The sequence below is a fragment of the Annulohypoxylon maeteangense genome (genome assembly GCF_022496945.1).
Source record: "Annulohypoxylon maeteangense strain CBS 123835 unplaced genomic scaffold GGS22scaffold_19, whole genome shotgun sequence".
NCBI lineage: Eukaryota > Fungi > Ascomycota > Sordariomycetes > Xylariales > Hypoxylaceae > Annulohypoxylon > Annulohypoxylon maeteangense.
This window is the reverse complement of record NW_025953266.1, coordinates 763,048-783,431: the sequence shown is the minus strand read 5'-3', so window position 1 is coordinate 783,431 and position 20,384 is coordinate 763,048. Positions and strand designations below refer to the sequence as shown.

The 20,384-nt window shown below is 48.4% G+C and overlaps 8 protein-coding genes across 8 annotated transcripts; 5 read left to right on the top strand and 3 right to left on the bottom strand.

Moving 5' to 3' along the window:
- Window positions 1-511: 511 nt before the first annotated feature.
- Window positions 512-1,419, top strand: GGS22DRAFT_192270 (uncharacterized protein; the record flags this gene model as incomplete). Its single annotated transcript, XM_047965237.1, has 3 exons — window positions 512-644; window positions 788-1,083; window positions 1,144-1,419. 3 exons carry the CDS (start codon window positions 512-514, stop codon window positions 1,417-1,419), a joined length of 705 nt encoding a protein of 234 aa, XP_047815468.1.
- Window positions 1,420-1,839: 420 nt separating this feature from the next.
- On the bottom strand, window positions 1,840-4,346 carry GGS22DRAFT_60304 (kinase-like protein). Its single transcript, XM_047967519.1, has one exon. It carries the CDS (start codon window positions 4,022-4,024, stop codon window positions 2,189-2,191), a length of 1,836 nt encoding a protein of 611 aa, XP_047815467.1. The 5' UTR covers window positions 4,025-4,346; the 3' UTR covers window positions 1,840-2,188.
- Window positions 4,347-5,825: 1,479 nt separating this feature from the next.
- GGS22DRAFT_172607 (uncharacterized protein) lies at window positions 5,826-7,991 on the top strand. Its single transcript, XM_047962790.1, has one exon. The coding sequence runs from the start codon at window positions 6,294-6,296 to the stop codon at window positions 7,335-7,337; it is 1,044 nt and encodes a 347-aa protein (XP_047815466.1). The 5' UTR covers window positions 5,826-6,293; the 3' UTR covers window positions 7,338-7,991.
- GGS22DRAFT_196513 (uncharacterized protein) lies at window positions 7,741-8,703 on the top strand. The gene has a single exon (XM_047965841.1). The coding sequence runs from the start codon at window positions 8,144-8,146 to the stop codon at window positions 8,504-8,506; it is 363 nt and encodes a 120-aa protein (XP_047815465.1). The 5' UTR covers window positions 7,741-8,143; the 3' UTR covers window positions 8,507-8,703.
- Window positions 8,704-8,959: 256 nt separating this feature from the next.
- GGS22DRAFT_172604 (glutathione S-transferase) lies at window positions 8,960-10,500 on the top strand. Its single transcript, XM_047962789.1, has 2 exons — window positions 8,960-9,358; window positions 9,438-10,500. Exons 1-2 carry the CDS (start codon window positions 9,191-9,193, stop codon window positions 10,296-10,298), a joined length of 1,029 nt encoding a protein of 342 aa, XP_047815464.1. The 5' UTR covers window positions 8,960-9,190; the 3' UTR covers window positions 10,299-10,500.
- Window positions 10,501-10,714: 214 nt separating this feature from the next.
- On the bottom strand, window positions 10,715-12,369 carry GGS22DRAFT_181726 (permease for cytosine/purines, uracil, thiamine, allantoin-domain-containing protein; the record flags this gene model as incomplete). The annotated part of the gene is made up of 4 exons (XM_047963891.1): window positions 10,715-10,798; window positions 10,878-11,697; window positions 11,752-12,060; window positions 12,131-12,369. The coding sequence occupies 4 exons, from the start codon at window positions 12,367-12,369 to the stop codon at window positions 10,715-10,717; spliced, it is 1,452 nt and encodes a 483-aa protein (XP_047815463.1).
- A 1,284-nt stretch (window positions 12,370-13,653) lies between these two features.
- GGS22DRAFT_172600 (uncharacterized protein) lies at window positions 13,654-15,148 on the top strand. Its single transcript, XM_047962788.1, has 3 exons — window positions 13,654-13,863; window positions 13,919-14,655; window positions 14,716-15,148. Exons 1-3 carry the CDS (start codon window positions 13,815-13,817, stop codon window positions 14,971-14,973), a joined length of 1,044 nt encoding a protein of 347 aa, XP_047815462.1. The 5' UTR covers window positions 13,654-13,814; the 3' UTR covers window positions 14,974-15,148.
- Window positions 15,149-15,413: 265 nt separating this feature from the next.
- Window positions 15,414-19,674, bottom strand: GGS22DRAFT_172597 (RNI-like protein). Its single transcript, XM_047962787.1, has one exon. It carries the CDS (start codon window positions 18,970-18,972, stop codon window positions 15,931-15,933), a length of 3,042 nt encoding a protein of 1,013 aa, XP_047815461.1. The 5' UTR covers window positions 18,973-19,674; the 3' UTR covers window positions 15,414-15,930.
- Window positions 19,675-20,384: the final 710 nt, after the last annotated feature.

Below are 20,384 nucleotides of genomic sequence, written 5' to 3'. Positions count from 1 at the left end.
ACAAGTACTTCCAAGGTTGTATATATCTATGGGTGTATATACGTGCTACGTACGGAAGGTGTAGCACGGCAATAGTGTTATACTAGGTACCTAGGTATCTAAGACGTTGACAGACCGCCTGGTTGTACGAGGGAAGTCAGGGGAGCTCCCAGGTACTAGGTACCACTGAGATAGTATATCAACCTCCTATAGCAGAAAATATTGCCAATTATTTAGGTATCTGCCTAGGTACCTCAGTTACCGACATCTTGGGTGTAGCCTGATTTTTATAGTTCACCACCCAGTAAATCAGTAAATCAGAAATCCAAAGGTCAAAATACAAAACCACATCGTCTGGTTTCTTACCGCACAACTTCACAACTTCACCCCACCCCACCAAACTACCACTTTTTCCTTTCGTCTCTTGTTTTCTTAACTTTTTTTTTCCCACGCTCCATCTTCACCTAAAATTCATCACGCAATCCCAATTTCGTAGAACATTCATCTCGTTTGTCGATAATAAATCGTCATCATGATGTTCATTCCTACCGTTCTCGTGATTGCGGGCGCTCCCCTCGTCGCAGCCCACTTCAAGATCACCTACCCGACTTGGCGTGCTGACTCGCTCAGCGAGACTAAGAACTACTCTCAGTGGTCCTATCCTTGTAAGTAACCTTTCATATCCTCATTGAATCACCTATTTCTATCACTCTCATCGTGTTATCATTGTATCGTCGTATATATATTTCTTTTATATAAAACGCGACGCGTCTTGGTATAATTACATAACACTGACGATGATACACAGGTGGTGGTGTTCCCGACTTCGTCGGTAACCGAACCGAGTGGCCCATCGAGGGCGGCGCTGTCGCCCTTACTCTTCACCACCCTTGGACCTATCTCTGGATCAACATCGGTCTTGGTGATGCTGTCACCAACTTCAACATGTCGCTCACCCCCGAGCTCATGAACGTCTCCGGTCGTGGTGACTTCTGTCTTCACGACATGATCGTTCCCATGGACATCATCGATGGCACCAATGCCTCTATCCAGGTTGTCACCAGCGGCGGCGGTGATGGTGGTGAGGGTTCTGCCCTGTACAACGTAAGTCGTGTCTCGAATAACACAACATCGACGTGACGCATGTGACTGACATTGTAAAAGTGTGCCGATATCGTCCTTCGCAAGGGTATTCAGATTCCCAATGGTGTGTGCAAGAACGCCAGCACCATGTCCCTTACCATGCTCGGTGATGGTTGGACCCAGCCCCTGACTGCCAACGGTACCGGCAACGCTACCACTACCGTTACTTCCGTCGTCACCGTGACCGCCACCGCGACCGCCAAATCCAACTCGGCCGTGGGAGGAACCGTGGAGGGAGTTGCCTTCGCCCTTGTTATGGGCCTCGCGTGCGTCTTTGCCGCGATTATGGGTATCTAAGGGGAGGGATCTTTGTCTTCTGCAAGGACATGAAGGGTTACTTGAGATGACAGAACACGGCTTATGCGCCATCCCAATTTGCTACATGATTCCCCAAACACACACCCCTAGGCGTAATGCTCAACTGAAGAGGGGATGCTACACAGATACGATGTCACGTTAGTCTTCAACTGACCGAATGAGATGCACTAATTCACGCACAAATGAACCTTTGTAGACTTACACCGCTATGATCCCGTATAATGTGACAAAAATGCAACAAGTAATCGAACCTTACACCGGCGTGGTGACTGACCGTGCTGGTGATTAAAACAAGCACGAACAAACGCTCGCTAATTCAAACCAAATTCGTCGCAATGTATTCCGGCGACGTCCATATATCTATCGAATAACGACAACACCTGTTAAACGTTCCTCGTCCAGCTTCGAACCATCGAATACGGCATCTCCCCTCTAAATCGTAAATAAATACGCTGCGTCGAAAAAGACATCGAGTGGGAACGTGATCGTAACGTTGGTATTCCCCTCCGGAACTCTTATATGTTCATAGCTAATTGATTAAAGTGAGTATGCCGCGTCGAGCTCGATTGGCATGTGTTGGCGACATTGGGTATTTTGTCGTGTGCCATCGACGAGGCTTAAGGTGAGGCAAAATATAAAGTAAGATATAACATCAGATCAGGTGTGGTTGACACTGATATGACAGACAATCTAGATCGATTCGATTCGACTCGTCCGTTCGTCATCGACCTTGCACATGTCCATCCGCTTACTTTCTTGCGGTGGCATTCTCTTTCAACAGCTCGGAGACTTTGGCCATGGTGATACGGTGGATATGGTTAGGAGTCAGCATCTGCAACACTAGGTTCTCGATGCGATCGCGCGGATTGAGGCGCCCCTTGGCCTCGTTGACCTCGCTGAGCCACTGCTGCATTTGTGTGACTGCAGATACAGCTTTGCCGTGGTTCCCGTGATGGGGAGGCGCCTTTCGGTTTAGGTCCGCGATCATCCAGTACAGCTGTTTGGGGTGGCCCTGGCGGCCGCGGGCATCCGGGAACGGGATCTTGCGTAAGACGTACAGCATCGTGACGCCGAGCGCCCATACGTCGGAGGCGGGCCCGCGCAACTTGTGTCCTATGAACTCGGGCGGCACGTAGTAGGGAGTACCACCGTTAGTAGCCGGGTCGGTGATTCGGGTTGATAGTCCGAAGTCGCATAGTACGGCGCCGCGGTCGCGCGAATATAGGATATTCGCGGGCTTAATATCGTTGTGGGATTTGCGCTTCTGGTGGACGTAATGCAAGGCACTAACGATGTCGCGAAGGATGCGTACGGCATCTCGCCGATCGCCAACGAATAGATCCGTAGCAGCTTCACGCCACACACCACGAGCCGCTAGGTCCTTACCGTCCACATGCTCCATGTATAGTGATAGGTAGCGCGCATCGCCGCCGTATAGTCGCACGATCGACTCATGCTGCAAGTCTTCTTGGCTTTGGTACTCGCGTAACCATATATCCGCTTGGCGGATTACATTGCGGTGGGTATCCTGTGGCCGTGCATCAGAAGTAGGACCGCGAGTCTTGAGTACTTTGACCGTTATGACGCCGTCCGGTACGCCAGAATGCTCCGCTGTAAAGACTGACGATGCGGCCGTCTTGGCGATCTGCTCCCGCTTCGTTAGTCGGTACTGATCAAACTCGGACCCGCCAGGTATAGCGGCTGTCTCGTCCTTCTGGACCTCTAGGAGCGCATGGCCGTTGGGGATAGCGACCTGCTTTGTCTTAGAGGCGTTGGGGTAAGGAAATATGAGCTCCTCGTCCTTCGGGCCCATGAATACAATTACGCCGTCTTTCTCTTGGCCATCTTTACGAGCTTTCTTCTCCGCGACGGGACTCTCCGGCACACCCTCACCAGCATCAGAGGGGAAGGATCGTTTCCTGAATGGGTTCCGAGAGTCCGGAGTGGCGGTTGTAGATGAGTCGAAGCTATCACGAGGGATCAATAGCGTAGCGGGACGCTTTTCTAGTATCCTTAAGTCGAGGATTGGGATGGCGTGAACGCTAATTCGCCAAGTGCCTGGAGAGAGATCCTTGGTAGTTCCCGGCACTATATCTTGATCAAAGTTGGATCCGGGGACGGGACCTTGTTGGGAGACCCTGGCGAGGACGATGGGTACGTCAGACTTATTCCACAATATTAGGCTGTCGCTGGCCGGATCATAGTACAACTCGCACCATATCGGCGGCCTACGTTCTTCTTCGCCTTGTGGAATCCTAATAGAGAAGTTGATATCTTTGGAGGTCTGAGTCACCGCAAGCACTCTGGATCTAGGCTGCGAAGGGTCGGCCACCTCGGCGCGCAACGCTAGCCACTGGACATTCTCATTTCCGGGGCTTACTGAACGGTTTCGCGTCAGCGGTCGCACCAGAATTCGTATGCCCTGCTTATGGTGGTCTTCCTCGATAACTAGGTCGTCCAACGGAACGGTGTCATGGTGTGCATCGCCGACCTCGTCGACTTGGATACTGCTGTGGAGTCTCTGTTCGAGTTCCTCTGGAGTGAACGGCTCCGTCTTTTCCTCGGAAGGGAAGACTTCCGCCATCACAAGAATTCGATAGGATGTGGTACAAAATAAGGGATTCAAAGAAAGAAAGAGATTGAAAAAGAGATGAGCTTTATGTAAACTAGATGCGATATGCAATGGAAACGGTCGTTGTTAAGGTCGCTATGGTTGGAAATGTCGAAGAGACAGGAGATAGGAGACAAAAGAAATGGAGAATTTCTAAAAAGGAAATGGGTAACTCAACACGGGCGCTTCGATCAACTATTCTAACGCGCTCAGAACAAATTGGCGAAATTCTGTGTCTTTCTTGGAGGAAACCCGTCAGGTGAAGTGTCCTCAGGATCAGTTTTACTTCAAGAAGCTACCTCAGGTAAGCCATGGTTGAGAGTCATAATGTCACCTTTAGGAAAAACGTTGGAAAAAAGGTGAAATGCTGCTGTGCGGCTGATCCCGTCCTCTTTACTCTGGGGGGGAATATGGAATATGGGATGGAATAGATCGGCTGCCTAGGGTCTCTAGGGTCGGTCAACCTACATCTGCATCTAACGCTGGTGCTATACCTGCCTAGGTGGAAAAAGGCCTATTAATAATATCCCTGGTGGGAGTTCAAGGTCGCTAGTTCGCCTTGGAGAGAATAGAGCAATAAAACACCTCGAAACGGCTCGTGTTATATAAGCAAAGTAACTTGACTCTGTCGGGAGGAGTAGGAGTACTTGAGAAGAATAAACTTTCTGTATGTCACGGGTTTCTAGGGCTGAATGCTCGACATTACTCTGTGATCGTAGCACCGTATTCGCTACGATGACAAGATGGGTAACGGTTGCGGTCCGCTGCATGGAAAGTCGCAAGTGACTTGGATGGCTTAGGGACGAGACTGTCTGATTAGTCTGTCGGAAAGGGTGAGGGGAGCAGATGGCTCAGATCTGTCAAGTGATTCGCCAACAGGCAACGAGGCGGCGAAAACGATATACGGAGGGGGGAACTGGCTGACTGGTTAACCGGCATCCTATCTCGGCCCCCAAATTCCAGATGTCCAGGATATCCAAGATAGGTAAGATGGATCCAGTCCAATGGTGGCTGGGTAAGCTGAGCCAATATCATCTTTCTCACCATTCCGCCCGAGCACGGACATAGCCCACCACCTCTGCGCTTGTGCTGCCTGCCTTTCTACTCCTGCTTCCTCTCCTTCCTGCCTGCTTCGAATTGGAAGTTGGAACACGTTACGTGCTTGTGTTAACCAGTTCACTTGCCCCTTGTGATTCCATGAAAATACGAGAGAAAGTATGGGAAGTAAGAAGTTATAAGTCAACTAGAATAAAGTTGAGTCTTTTCTCAACTTGATATAATGTATCAAATTAAATGTATCAATTGAACGAATATCTAAAACGTGACATGTAAGTTCTAATTTAAAATAAGAAGTTGAACTGGGTGGAAAAAGTTGAGCCTTCTATGACTTCTTAATGGGGCGATTCGAGGTTGTTCTTATTGAGGTTAACTGGTCAGAAAAGGATTTAATCGGAATTACTAGAGGACATGATGGTGGGTTGAACAAAGTGGTCCGTGTGTAGTGTGAGTGGGTCTTTCCGTAAAAAACCTCCACCAATCTATCATGCGTCATATCTAATTGGCCAAAGTAAAACATCATTTTTCTATCATTGGTCAAACCTTGTGGGACGTTATGGCAAGCCAGCCAATGTTATTCGGGCGCAGTGTCCTTGTGGACCGGAAAATAAAACATAGGGCCAGCCGAGCGATGCCTCAGGCTCCTAAGGCAGAATTCCTGTGGTATGGTATCTAACAAGTTCCCACTTCGTCTTCACCTTTGATGTTGTCGGCTCAAACAAAAGCGGTCACATAGGAATGCACGCCCTTCACGCCACCACAGACCACAACAAAAGGAACCTATTCCGCTAGAAAACACGCCTTTAGTGTCCCAAACTCTCTAAAAGTCGACGAAGACACCCAAATAAGCTTAAATAAATAAAAACCACAGTCAAAATGTACCGCTCACCACGCATTTAGATGGATCCAGTCCTTACCGACAACCTATGTATCAACAAGACCCAATCGAACAACTTTACTGTACACTTACCTTTCCTTTCCACTCTGCATCAATAAACACCCTAATACTACCGACATCAACTCCCTAAACCACCTAGAACATCGCCTACGAAGCCTACAACCGGTCTACCAAGTCCACCCTAACCCCCCGTTCGCCCAAGATTCAACTACTAGCGACAGTTTCCCTATCCGGGAGACTGGTGTTTAAGTTGGTCGACAAGATTTTAGCCCTCACATCCTCCGGAGAATGGATGATCCTGGTTGGCAATGGCCCGCTTGGAAATTTGGAATGAAGAGGGAAGAACTCTTCACCAAGTTACATGATCAGTATAATACCATCGCCTTCTCCATCCAAGATCCCGAGGCCTTTCACCACGACGTCTACGAGATTTCCAACACAGCATCCTGCGCCGATGAGTTCCACCGTTTACTAGCCGACCGCAAGCAGCTACGGCTGAACGAGTTGAACCAGAGCCTAGAATCTGCCTCTGTCGAGATCATTGCTAACCCAGATCTTATCGGCACTCACCAGTGGCAATTCGCTATCCAGCTTTTTCGAACGAAGTCGCTTGACTCTCTCGTGAGATACTTCTCATCCTATCTCCCAGACGATCACCCCTGGCATCAATCCACCGATGACCCTACATCAAAACCCTTCTTCGACGACCCGGAAGATGATGGTTCTCTCATGACATACGAACCCTTTGCCATCAACACCGCTGTAACCTCGATTCCGGAAAGTCATCTTCCTCCCTCTCCTCGATCTCTCACGACGTGCTCAGACAACTCTCTGTCGTTAACACCAGCACGGACGATGTCCTTCTCCGAAGCTGAGACGGATGTGATGGTGTTATCGGGGACCTTGTCTCGTGGTTTCGATGACGAAGACATATCACAATCAGATGTCTGCGAGTCTCCGACGACTTCTGTCTCCGACATGTCGGAGATACAATCGTTGGAGTCGCTGCCGGAGGAGTTCGAGGAGGTTGACAACGTTCGGGAGGAGGAAAAGCCAACAACGACGAGTTTTGCACAACGGGAGGATACCAACGAGTCGGAGATGCCGACACCTCGAAACGAATGCCGATCAGATTCATACATAAGTGATGATATTGCTACAGCAGTATCGTCTTCGAAACAAAATACACCTCATAGAAGCGTTCGAGATGGGAGTCCAGGATTGTTGAGGTCGCGACGGAGGAGTCCTGAAGTGGGGCGAGTGAGGAAGCCATCACCAGATCCTACACGGATTAGACCAAAGGGTCGGAGACGATATCTGGGCGGCGTTTGATGCCATTATGAAACTGTATATATGCTATGATGTTGTAAATACCCTCAATGCGCTAAGTTTTCACTGTTATGTTTCCCCCTCTGTTTATTGATTTCTAGTTTAGGGTATGACGATGACTTCAGATTGCCACGATTGCTAACCTACCAACTTGTACGACTAACATCCCGATACTTCTATTCGTCGAATATCTCCAATACAAGACCAACAACATTGATATGCTAGTATGCTAATAGTAAACTCTTCTCTTATATAGCTAGTGGCTTTTGAATAGGGATTGTTCACTAATGAGGACGTCGCTGATAGAGATATCCACGAATGCCATCGTCGCTGTTTACGATCGTGTCGGTCCAGCGTGCCGATGTCTAAACGTCCACTAACTCTCCGCGTAAAAACAGAACCTATAGTGCCTATACGCTAAAATTTTTGTATTTTAGGGCTTAGACACCGAATTATTAGTGCTTCATACTATTTCTGTTTGCGGTGTTCTGGTAAACAAGGTGTGAGGTCATCGACTTTCATACAAACGACATCACGACTCATGAGTACCTACGAATATGTGCTAACATAAACAGATGATGAGAGTTACTACTAATTAAGATTTAATCCTTCCACTTTGCCTTATATATCTACTTAAGATAATAATACTATCAGTTCCAAATACTACCTATCATCAACCATCTCAGAGACGTTGTGAATTATCTGATGTTTGACCTCTGCTGAAAAGCACCAATCACGTACAGTCACTTAATACAATACCTAACTACCTAGGTACTTCTACTTGAAATAAACTCCTACCAATAGACACTATGCCGGAAACCCTACGAGAGAAGGCGATGAAGAAAACCAAGGGTCCCAATGCTAACCCGAGCCAGCTCGGCGATCCCATTAGCCTTAAAGCAGAGCAGAGCGAGAACATTCCCACGGACGAGGAAAGGGGTGCAACAGAGGCTCCGGAGTCATCCTCGGACAATATCAGGAATAATAATAACCAGAATGGTAAAAGTAATGGCGGAGATAGTCTGAGAGAGAAAATGGTCAAGAAGCTTCACGGATCTCAGGCCAACCCAACGCAACTAGGCGACCCTGTCAGCCTCAAGGCCGAGACAACCGACGATGTTCCCACGGATAGGGAAGATGGCGCTCACAGTAAGCGGGGTTCGAAGTTATGATGGTTCCAGGTCATGTGAGGTGATCTATCAGTATTAAAGATGTCGGACTGAGCAGACGCCGTGATCCGGTCTCTCAAATGGCCGATACTAGGTACCAAGCATAGAAGCAGCTTAGACAGGAGGTATGACGCATTATCATGGTCTAAAGCCTGTGCCTTTATAAGAATCAGTTAGGAAATCAACCATCAATATAATTTACGCTACAGAAGATGTGATTTCGTGATCAAACCTCAGATTACTCAGGATCAAGCAGTTATTATATAATCAAAAAGATGTAACTCGTCCGGTCGTCGCACGAAGGTCTGTTGCCGAGAAGCACCTGCCAATCGCATTTGTAATATACCTAGCACCTGTACCGTAACACAAAAACGTCACTCACATACCCCAAATTGTAAGGGACTAAACCTAATTGATTTCATTATGTTACGAGAATTGCAACTTTCAACTCCGATGGTGTAATACATCTTTAATACATCCCCATCATGATAGTCCGACCCAAGAGACTTCCACCTCTGCCCCTCTATTTAAGACTCTCAATACCCTCCAGGCAACTATCTTCTCAACGAATTACATCTATTCCCCATCAGAAATTATTTACTAAGCGTGTCAGTCACGAATATTTCAGAAACATGTCTCAAACCGTAAGCGCTCGAAACATGAACGATATAAATGACATGAACCATTATGCACGAAGCTAATCACGAGAACAAGACCAAAATCGAATATCAGAAAGATGGTCACTTCACCAGGCCAGCCAGCACATTCCGTAACTTCGTCTCCGCAGACCCTAACTCTCAGTTCCCGGCTGAGAAAGGTCGCTATGCGCTGTACATATCTCCGGGTTGTCCATGGGTATGTGTACCATGTCGTATCCAGCCATACTGGAGATAAGTCACAAGCTTGGCAACTAACATGACTACGAAATCACAAGGCGCACCGCACTATAATCGTGCGCGCCCTCAAACGCCTCGAGGATGTCATTGACTTGTACATTTTGAGTCCGTCTATGGGTGAGAAGGGCTGGTTCTTCGACGGCGCCCACGGCACTCTCCCTAAAGACCCCTTGTACGGCTTCACATATTTACGGGAGCTATACTTTAAAGCAGACCCCGACTTCAACAGTAGGTTTACTGTACCCGTACTATGGGACAAGAAGGCCGAAACCGTCGTCAACAATGAATCGAGCGAGATCATCCGCATGCTCTACTCCGAGTTCGACGCCTTCATCCCGGAGCAGTTTAGGGAGGTGAATAAGCCCGGTGGGGGCCTGTACCCGGAACACCTCCGGAAAGATATCGACGAGTTGAATGAATGGGTCTACGATACGGTAAACAACGGCGTGTATAAGTGCGGGTTTGCCACGAAGCAAGAGTCTTACGACCAGAATGTTTACCCTTTATTTAAATCGCTCGACCGGCTTGAATCTCTTCTAGCCACCCAAGGGAAGCCTTTCTTATTCGGAGATCATATTACCGAGGCCGACGTACGGTTATATACTACTATTGCTCGTTTCGACGTCGCGTATTATACCGTGTTCCTCTGCAACCTCAAGAGCATCCGACACGACTACCCTCACCTGCACCTGTGGTTCCGTCGGCTGTACTGGGACGAGGGGAGCACAATTACAGGTGGCGCATTCCATAAGACGACGGCGCCGTGGATCGGTATATATGGTAGCGGGTACGCGACCGCGAAGAATAGGGTCACAAACAGTCAGGCTGAGGTCATCGTGCCTAGGGGCCCGGCTGTGCTCGTCGAACCCCTAGCAGAGAGCGAGAAGTTGAAGTTGTAATGGAATTATTATATGATTGAATATATATGGATGATCTAACGAGGCAATGAGGATGTAAGACGATATTAAAGAACTGCAAGTCTTATAAATTGAGATATTTGGATTCAGGGATAACCATAGCTGTCTGACTTACGAGACCTGTCAAAAACTGCAGTGCGACATGTTACTACCTGAATAAGAACTTAGCGGATTTGCAACTGAATCTGTCGTAAATGAAACTAGATGCTGTAGGTACCCAAATCGTTAGTGGGGTCGTGCAAGTAGAACGATACACCCCGCCCGCTGACTTACCCCTGAATCTACTTCTTAACAACAGAAGTCTTACAATTCAAGGATTGCGCAGTCAACCAATCTCAAGTTAATGTTTTATTTTGATATGATGAAATTGAGAGACTGGTATTCATATAACTGTTTGGCTAACGCTTCAAGTATTTCAATTCCACATATCGAAACAGGGGGAATGTAACTGCTGTCAATGCAGCCCCAAGTGGAATGCCCAACTAGATAGAAAATGTTAGTTTCGGTGTCTCTGGTAACGTAAATGCTGCTATGAAAGTATAGTAACACAGCGCGACTTACATCAGCACCGTGTTCACCCACCAGCTTCGCAATGGGGCCTACAAAGTAGGTCTGGTCCATCCCAAGCACGACTCCAACCCAGCCAATACAGAATGCAGTAAAGGCCGCAATACCCAGTGGGAGATATTCCGTATTATCCCACTGATCCCACTTCCACCCTATTTTACGTCGAAAAATGACATGTTCTTGCAGAACAAGGACGACGAAATTGGCGAGCCAGTACCCAATAATGACCAGAAAGTTGTTGAAGATCGCCAAAAGGTGTTTATGCCCGGCAATGGCGCAAACGGTATAGACGATTACCGCAAACGTACACCAGAATAGTCGAGGGATCCTTTCGGCGTTGGGATCGAGAAGCTGGAAAGAAAGACCGGTGGAATAGGTTGCTGGGATTATGTTCGCGCATATACCCAGTGCTAAAACGACGCAGCAGAAATGTCCGAAAGCTCCTAGGGGTGAGAATGCTTCGACTAGGAGAGAACCCAAGGAGATGTCAAAGGCAGCTGCCCAGCTGGTATTATGAGCGAGTCCGGTAGCAAGACCAATGCCGAGAAATTCGACGAAGCATTTCCCAAGCAGGAGACCTAGGAACGTCATTAAGAATACAACGTATCTGTTCGATGACTTGGGAAAGTAGACGTAGAAATCTGCTGATTGGGATGCCCATCCGAGGGGAACTGAGGTAGTGAGAAAGAAGTAGCTTAATCTGTCTCCGATTACCGTCGTTCCGGTTCCCTGGCTGGGTGTCACGATATCGAATTTTGGGCTTGCGCACCCGATCAGGACGAAAAGGATAGCTACCTGAGGGACCCAGGCGTACCTAAAGCCACGTTAATGACATCCATCTCATCAAAACACGGGAGAGCGAATTTACCCTTGATAAAGATGAAACAGCTTGATCCCAAACGTACTCACAACCCACGTTATAAGGGCCGTAACTACGATCCCAACAACGGGAGACAACGACCCCCCACTCACGGCTGAAAGAATCTGCCCGCTAACAACACAATCGATCAACCCATACCCGACATTGATCACGATATTAAACAAAGCAGCCAACTTAGCAGGCCAGTAGCCCATAACAAACCGAGCCACAACCACAGTCCTGTTCCCCGAAAGCGCTCCGAATGTAGATACATAGGCACTGCATATCGACCCTAAGATCGTCCCGAAAGCGCATAGCCTAGGTACTCATCCATAAGCATTAATCAATCGAAGGCAGGATACAGCGGGTATAAAGGTAGGTAACTCACAGCACAGAATCCACAAACCCAAGCCCATAAGCAACAGGCCCCAGTATCCCCGCCGTGAACTGCACCGCGGTGCAGTTCGCCGAAAACCAGATGCTCCACATCCACACGTAGTCTCTCAAAGCCGGCTTTCCCTCCCGTGCGGACTCCGGTACTTGCTGGATCCCACGCGCTTCGAGGCCGATGAGCTGGTCGCATTTGTTGGCTAGTCTTTCGAGTTGGTTTCTCGGGCGGGCGATCATGAGGACTTCGGCTGAGGAGGAGGAGGTTTCTGATGTCGATGGTTCTATGGTAGTAGACATTGTGACATTTTGGCTAGAGCTCTTTTCCGGGTCGGGGATGGGGATGGGGGTTTGGTTTGCCATGGTGTATGGGAAAATGATAGGCGTTGGAGTTCTGGTTGAGTTCTTGTTGAACGGGTGAATAGGGGCTCGAGATCACCGCGAGCTTGCCGTTATATGTATATTTAGGTACTGATGTAAGGATGTACACCGAGTGCATGCCGTGAAACGCCATGATAGGGATATCCTAATTGGATTGAATCTTGGGAATACGTTTGCTATGTGTATAGTATCTAAGGTTATCAGGCATATTCTTACGTGCGTTGTCGCCAGGGTCGCAGTGATAACACCCCTACATGTATTCTTATCAGATGGAGATCACTTGAAACCTCCACTCTTGGGTCTTGATGCCACCACTTTTGAGGCCACCTTTTGATGTGATTGTCGCTTTTATATGGATAGATGTTAGGGGATCAAGCAAGGAAGACGGGTTATGCTCAGATTACCTATTCCACCGAACCCATTACCGGCCTGCCGCAGGATCGGTGCCCACCATTTGTGCCAATGGCGACCTTCCGGGATAGAGGTGATATGACCATTAGTTTGATATCATATTCTTTATTTAAGATCTTCTGTTGTCATATTTCTCACGTTCAAGTGTCAATTGTGGGAATATAGGAGGATATTGTTAACTCAATCTTGTCGACTTCGGAGAGTAACATATTGATGACGATATTAACTTAGTAAACGATGTAACAAACCACCCCTTTTTATCGAGTCAAGGTACGAACCGAGTCTTCGAAGCCGGATAGAATGTTGGACTTGGTAATTGATATTTCTGAGCGAAAAACAACAGCATTGTTCGAGGGGTTCTGAACTACCCCTCCTTAAAAAATAGAAAAGGCCCTATCTATACGTAGCCACTAACGGATTGAGTTGAGATCTCAAACTCCGATAATCTAATGACAAAAGAAAATCATATTCGAAACTCTTCTCTTCTTTCGGGAAACTTCTAGAGAATCGATAGTAAAAGAAGCTATCTTCTTTTTAGAGGAGCGAATTACTGAGAAATAAAACTTGGAGTTCTAGTTTAGTAGACCGAGTCCCAGATTTGGATCGCGATTTGTAATCCATGTCGGATCATAGCCAGGGGATGGCGCATCGTATGCCGGAGCTATCGAGCCTAATTCACCTTAGTCTTCCGTTTTATTCGATCAACCTTCTCTCTTGCATGTTCAATTACTCATGAGATTCTAGCGCATGTTTCGATTAGTAACATTATACGGATGCAGTATGTAGTCCGTTTTTATTCGCAAGTATAAATATTCATCGAGTATTTTGAGATTGGACGATCACCAGATTGTCTCAAATTGATCATAGTCTTCGCCAAAAGCCACTCAAACGCCATGTCCCCTGAAGGAAACACCCGGAAAACGTTTCTCCTCGGCGCCACAGGTAAGCTACTCCAATTCAAACATAGTGGCGTTCTATATTAACTGATCGACATCAGGCTACATCGGAGGAGATGCCTTGAAAGCTATACTGGATCAATTCCCAGAGCAGGAACCGAATGTCTCCGTCTTAGTACGAGATGAAAAGAAAGGAGAGGCTATAAAGGCCATTTATCCTAACATAAGAATTGTCTTCGGCTCTCTCGACGACACCGAGGTCCTCGTCGGCGAGTCCGCGCAGGCGGATTTTGTATTCAACCTTGCGCACGCAGATCATGTCTCAGCCACCAACGCCATCATCGCCGGATTGAGGCAGCGGTCCGCAGAGGATAAAACCTCGTTCTACGTACACTGCAGCGGTACCGGTATCCTGCTGTATGACGACATGCAGACGAAAACATACGGCGTGGCTTCCAGTAAAATCTACAACGACTGGGATGGTGTCTCGGAAATGACATCTTACCCCGACGCTGCTCCTCACCGCAATGTCGACAAGCTCGTATTAGGAGCCGGCGAGGATACCCATATCAAGACGGCGGTCGTTTGCCCGCCAGTAATCTACGGCATCGGTCGGGGCCCGGTGAACCAGCGAAGTCTACAGATCCCTCTGCTGATCGAGAACTTCATCAAGCGCGGCAAGGCATTCCAGATCGCCGAAGGTAAGGCTTACTGGAACAACGTGCACATACACGACCTCAGCGACTTGTTCGCTCTGTTCTTTCAAGAGGCTCTATCGGGCGACAAGAAGGAAGTTTGGGGTACCGACTCATATTACTTTGCTGAAAATGGCGAAGCGGTAAGTTTATCTCATTGATACTTCGTGACTAGTTCAAGTTAGCTGACGAAATTTGTGAAGCCATGGGGTGACATTTCCGCGAAGACAGCTGAGGTTATGCACTCCAAGGGTCTGATTAAGGACACAGACATCGAAAAACTCTCACCCCAAGATGCCGCGAAGATATTCCCGCATGCGCCATTGGTATGGGGTCAAAACAGTCGATCTAGTGCTATTCGAGGTCGAAAACTCCTTGGTTGGGCTCCTAAGCAGCGAAGCCTGGAGGAAGAACTTCCCATAGCTGTTGATTATGAGGTAGAGAGGCAGAAAAGCAATTAGAATAGGGCTCAGCTGCGAGAGAGCTGTGGTTTGATTGGCGTCCACCTTCCAAAGAACATATCATTTACATCAGCCATGTCTATAATCAGTTAAATAAATAATAAAAACATATGTCCGTATTTTCGATCTGGTTGATGATATTGTGGTTAAAAGATGACGACTTGACGAACTTCCCATGAACCCCTTAATTCCGAAACTGGTGCGAGACCATAGAAGATCAATTCTCAAAGGTGACATATCAGCTGATTTTGACATACCTTGCCATGGCCTTATCACTCATCCCAAGCGCCATTATTTTCCTATACCCAGTACTGTCGCATCGTAACCGAATCCTTGTATCCTTGAGGCATCAAGAGTGGGGGACGACTAGGTACTAATGTGAGAGAATTGGTTTAAAATCGCCTAGACAGCTTTCGTTAAAAATCAACTAACATTTGCTTATGCGGTTAACAGATTTATATCTCAAGATCCGCGAGCTCTGCGGAATGAGCCACTATTCCTAAATTTCGGCGTTAACGTGTGGCTTCCTAGACCTGATTTACTGATAATAGGAGGCTCTGGCTTGTTGATGAGTCTGTAGACGCAGAATAGCAGCATGCCATAGCCACCCAAATCACAATCATCAAAACACATCAACACTGAAATACACACTCGTATTTCCAGCTCATATACTGAAGCTACACAAGCGAACCCGAGTACGCATCAAAGGGCCAATATCCCCTATCCCAAGCGGTACGTAAACGAAGTATAACACACACAACTCCACCATGCGTGAAAGTGACGAGTATCGGGTATATCACAGAACGACTCAACGCGGTTGATCAGAGGAGCCACCAATCCGTCCGTTTGTGTATGCAAGCAAACAGCGAAATCACCAGGCCGTCGTTAATCGTAAAACGCGCAGACCTTTCTTCCTCCCTCCAACCTCAGTACCTTCACATAGATACCGCGTCCCCCTCACCGCAACCCACCAGCCCCCTTCTCAACCACAAACGCAACAGCAGGCCTGCCACGACTCCCCAAGCTCCTCGAGCTATTACTCCTAGGGGAAACCACACTCGTGCGTCCCGGTGACAACGCCTCCCCCCTCCCCCCCAAACTCTCCACGGGGCTCCCAATACCACTCCCATCACTGCCCTCCCCACGCTCATCAAACCCCCACCTCCTCACCCCACCCCCCTGAATCCAAGCCTCCAAATTCCGACACTGACTCACATCGGCCCAAACCAGCCCCGCACACCCCTCCAGCACGCTCTCGACCCCGTTCGCAGTAACCCTCACACACCCCCTCACGCTCAGCCTCTCCAGATCATTAAGATGCAGCGCCACGCACGCCAGACTATTATCACTCACCGCGCTTCCGCAAAACGCCATTCTTAACTCCCGAAGCCTTGGTAGCCCTAACGCCACGACTTCGGTCGCGGTGTCGGAGAGCGCGCAGCAGAAGGATAAGTCGAGGTGGGTAAGCGATTTCGCGGCGTGCACGAGCGCGACGATGGCGTTGTCAGAGAGGTACGTGCAGTCCGCGAGACAGAGGTAGGTTAGTTGCGAGAAGCGGAACGGCGCCCAGGATTGGAAGCCTGCGTCGGTTATGGATGTGCACCGCGTTAGGGAGAGGGATTCGAGACGTGGGGAGGCGTGCGCGGCTATGTGTGCCATTGACCGGTCGGTTATGTGTTTGCAGTAGGAGAGGTTGAGGCGTTTTAGTTTGGGGCAGCCGATTATGGTGCCTGGCGGTGGGAGGATTATGGCTTGAGCTTGCGGTTTTGCGGGGTGGGGGTGGGATTGTTGGGCTTGTTGATTCTGCTGTTGCTGGCCTTGCTGTTGGCCCTGCTGGTGCTGTTGTTGTTGCTGCTGGGCTCGGAGACGGGCGGCGGCGGTGGAGTTTGCTATCATTATCTGCTTCGCGTTCGGAGGGGGATGATCGGGAACGACCCAGCCGACGACTCGAGCAAGGAGGTTATCGCCTACCTTACGGCAATTACTCCAATCTACTTCCTCCAGTCCCTTAGCGTTGTCGCTCATGTCTAGGATCTGATTGGCCGATACGTCCCATACCGACTTCATTCGCCATGTCTTGATGTTCCTGCCGCAAATCTTCCATAGCGCTGAGAAGCCTTCGTCGGTGATGTGGAAGCAATTGCTGAGATCCATTGAGATCGGTCGCGGTCCGAGGAATGGCGCGATAACGTTGACTAGCGTATCGTCTGTTATGAAGCGGTTGTACGGCGTGAGATCGACGTGAGTACATAGTTTGGGTGACGTCGTTAGGAGTTTGCGGATATGAGAAGAAAGAAGTCGTAGACGAATTAGTTCAGCTAAGTCGAGGTACTGGAATATGATGACTAGAATATCATCAGGGAAAAGAGATTCCTGACTAGGATGAGGCCTAGTGGGTATTATCTTAGCCTTTTTGGCTGGGACTTCTGAATCCGGAGATATTGATACGATTGGGAATCTGGCAGGAGTAGAAGTATCAATCATGCGTAGGCGCAGACCATTGGTGATAGGTGTACCAGGAGAGTCTGTAGGTGGTGGTGTGGGCGGAGCGAGAGATCCACGTCGGCGATTCCTTAGATTCTCCATATCGACACTAAGATATGGATCTGGATCCTTAGGTTCCATCTGATCGGATTCATCCTTGACTGGTGAAGCTGGTTTAGAAGGAGTAGTGAACGTGACCTTGGGTGTTGGTCCTGTTCCTGTAGGTGTCGAGGGTGATGCGACATGGTTTCCCGTAGGCTCTGCATCCTTCATCTCAACATCGTCATCTTTCTGTCCGATCCGCGTCTTTGCCGTGTCTTCGACCTGTTTCTTGATATCCGGGGGACATCGCTTCCACAGTTCCTCCAGAGCCTCTCCACTGATCATAAGACATTCGACGGATGTGATGGATCTAACAGTCGCGGTACGTCGAACCGACAAGCCTAAGCTGGCAACCTCTCCAAAATACTGACCTTGTCTTAGACGTGGTCTGATTAGGGATGATCTTGTTATTCTTTTCTCTTGCTTCCCACCAGGAACATCGTGAATTACCTCCGCCTCGCCTCGCACGATAAAGAAAATCTCGTTTCCAGCCGATCCTTGCTTGATGATGTCCGTAAAAGGCGAGTAAGTCTTCGGCTGTGCGCTCATTCCGAGGAAATGGAGGATATCGGGAGGTAGGGTCGAGAATAACGGGAGCTCTTTAAGCGTCTGCCGTACATTGACGAGGCCGCTTCCCAACGCGCTTCCTGCTGCCGCATCTTCGATAGCACCTGGACTCGGCGATTTTCTCTTCTTGCTATTGACTGCAGTCCCTTCCTTAATGATACCAATCTCTCCCATGAAAACTTTACCAGGAGCAGCATCTCTAGCTGCGATTAAGCCCTTGGCGACGGCAACCTTGAGACTTCGTCCGCTTTCCTGGCGTTTCTTGTTTAGGATGGTCAATCGTTCGTGTGCCTCTTCTCTAATCGCTTTCTCCATATCGGGGAACTTAGGTAGCTCCAAGTGGAGATCCTCCTTCTTAAGGACAAGTAGAAGACATTTCGTACGCGCGATAATAGTCGCGGTTCGAGGCATATCCATGAGGACACCTATCTCGCCAAAGAAAGCGCCAGGTTTCAGTTCAGCGTATACAGCCTCACCGTCACGCGACGTTACACCGACGACACCTCTAACCAACCAATACATAGCTTTTGCCTCGTCGCCTTCGGTCAAGATATGGTCGTGTGCGGCGTGTACTTGGGGTCTTAAATGCTTTCCGATAGCGACCAGAAACTCCTCGGGGGCTGACATGAAGAGTGGGAAAGACCTCATACGGTCAAGCAGATCAAGCGGCATGTCAGGAATGGTCGAGGCCGTGAGTGGGGAGGGGCGTATCGGCCGGGTCGGGTTCGTCTCGCTATTGAATGACCGAATCAAGGAAGCGGAATCGGGAGGCTGGCCATTAGCCGGGTGATGGGCCAGGGCCCTATAGGGCGAAGGCGGAGAGTGCGGGACTCGATTCCGCCTCATGGCTACTGTGTGAGCCCTGGCTTCAAGGCCTTAATATGCTTACTTCTTTGCAGTGCCCGGTTTCAGATCTCAAGTTATTCACTCCGTTTCCCCCCCTTCTTTGACGGCAGATATTGGATGGAGGTCACGTTGAGCCTCTCTAAATTGAGGGGAAAGCTTCGTCTAGTATTTTAGGCAAGGACCATACCATGCTATAGCCTGCCGAGAGTTTCCCGTGCAGCGGCGCGAAAGTCGAGGTGCGCGTTTTTGGGGGATCCTTCTTTTATGACACCCTTAATCTGTAATCTGTCATGTGGAGAGCGTCGATCTTGGATGAAACCAGAGCGGAAGAACGGGAGCTAGAGTGATGTATCGGAACTATTGTATGTACGTCTATGAGGTCGAGCTTCTTGACGCTAGATAAGTCCGGTGTCATTAGCAGAATAAGGTAAAAGGCCGACTCGACTCGTGCGGTTTGGACGATTTGGGCGATTTGGAGTATTCGGAGATATGAGATATGATCAGACCAGGTAACGAGAATACATGGTGGGGGTTGAAGAGTAGGGGGGAAGTATAGTCGCGTGCTTTAGATATCGGGGGGTATTGATTTGGTGAATTGTTGTTAACCGATAGTTGAATTGTTAATCGTTAATCGGCAATAGTCGTTGGATCGTTTAATCGGATTGTTTTAATCAGATTGATTTGATTTTCCTAAATCGCGGGGGAAAAAAGATAAAAAAGATTAGTATTGGTTCGGTACTAAAAGTACGTAGATAGTTTGAATTTTAATATTCTAGAATTATGATGTTCGCATTTCCAATTGGGAAAAGTCGCATCGCCAATTAAAAACTTACAATCAATTGCACGCCCACGCGGTCGGTATGTATTTCATAAGCTTGTCGATGCTCAATTAACCCCCGGTGACGGAAAATGGGTAGCGTAGTAGGCGGAGTAGAGGACAACGAGTTCGTGGGTTCCAAGGTTATTAGGAGGCGCAAGTATTTACCGAGAATTGAATAAATACTTGGGCAGAAATAAAGGTGAGGTAAGAAGAGAGGGTGGTGAATGCTCGGATTATCTTTTAGAATCTTGACAATATTTGGATCGTTGGATCTTTGGACCTTTGGACCTTTAGATCTACTTCTTTTCCAGGGGGGGTGAGTCTGACTAGGACTACAAACAACAACAACAATGATGACAGATCCTAGATGCCAACCACAAACATCTCAAGGCAGACAAAAATTAAGAAAAACAAAAGGCTAACTCAAGAACATGATAAAATCATAAAATGATTTTGAAAAAAGTCAAGTTGGGTGTGAGAGCCTAAATTATGATGTGCATATGTGTGCGTATCTGCGTGAGGTCAGTATGCGAGACGACGTTTCTTTGTCGTATGCGACTTTTGTTTCGTGCAGAACACCTGCAGAGAAACC

Coding starts and splice junctions, on each gene's coding strand:
- GGS22DRAFT_60304 (XM_047967519.1), bottom strand. CDS start 4,024: ATGGCGGAAGTCTTCCCTTCCGAGGAAAAGACGGAGCCGTTCACTCCA.
- GGS22DRAFT_172607 (XM_047962790.1), top strand. CDS start 6,294: ATGGATGATCCTGGTTGGCAATGGCCCGCTTGGAAATTTGGAATGAAG.
- GGS22DRAFT_196513 (XM_047965841.1), top strand. CDS start 8,144: ATGCCGGAAACCCTACGAGAGAAGGCGATGAAGAAAACCAAGGGTCCC.
- GGS22DRAFT_172604 (XM_047962789.1), top strand. CDS start 9,191: ATGCACGAAGCTAATCACGAGAACAAGACCAAAATCGAATATCAGAAA. Junction 9,359..9,437: donor TATCTCCGGGTTGTCCATGG/GTATGTGTACCA, acceptor CGAAATCACAAG/GCGCACCGCACTATAATCGT.
- GGS22DRAFT_172600 (XM_047962788.1), top strand. CDS start 13,815: ATGTCCCCTGAAGGAAACACCCGGAAAACGTTTCTCCTCGGCGCCACA. Junction 13,864..13,918: donor GTTTCTCCTCGGCGCCACAG/GTAAGCTACTCC, acceptor GATCGACATCAG/GCTACATCGGAGGAGATGCC. Junction 14,656..14,715: donor TTGCTGAAAATGGCGAAGCG/GTAAGTTTATCT, acceptor AAATTTGTGAAG/CCATGGGGTGACATTTCCGC.
- GGS22DRAFT_172597 (XM_047962787.1), bottom strand. CDS start 18,972: ATGAGGCGGAATCGAGTCCCGCACTCTCCGCCTTCGCCCTATAGGGCC.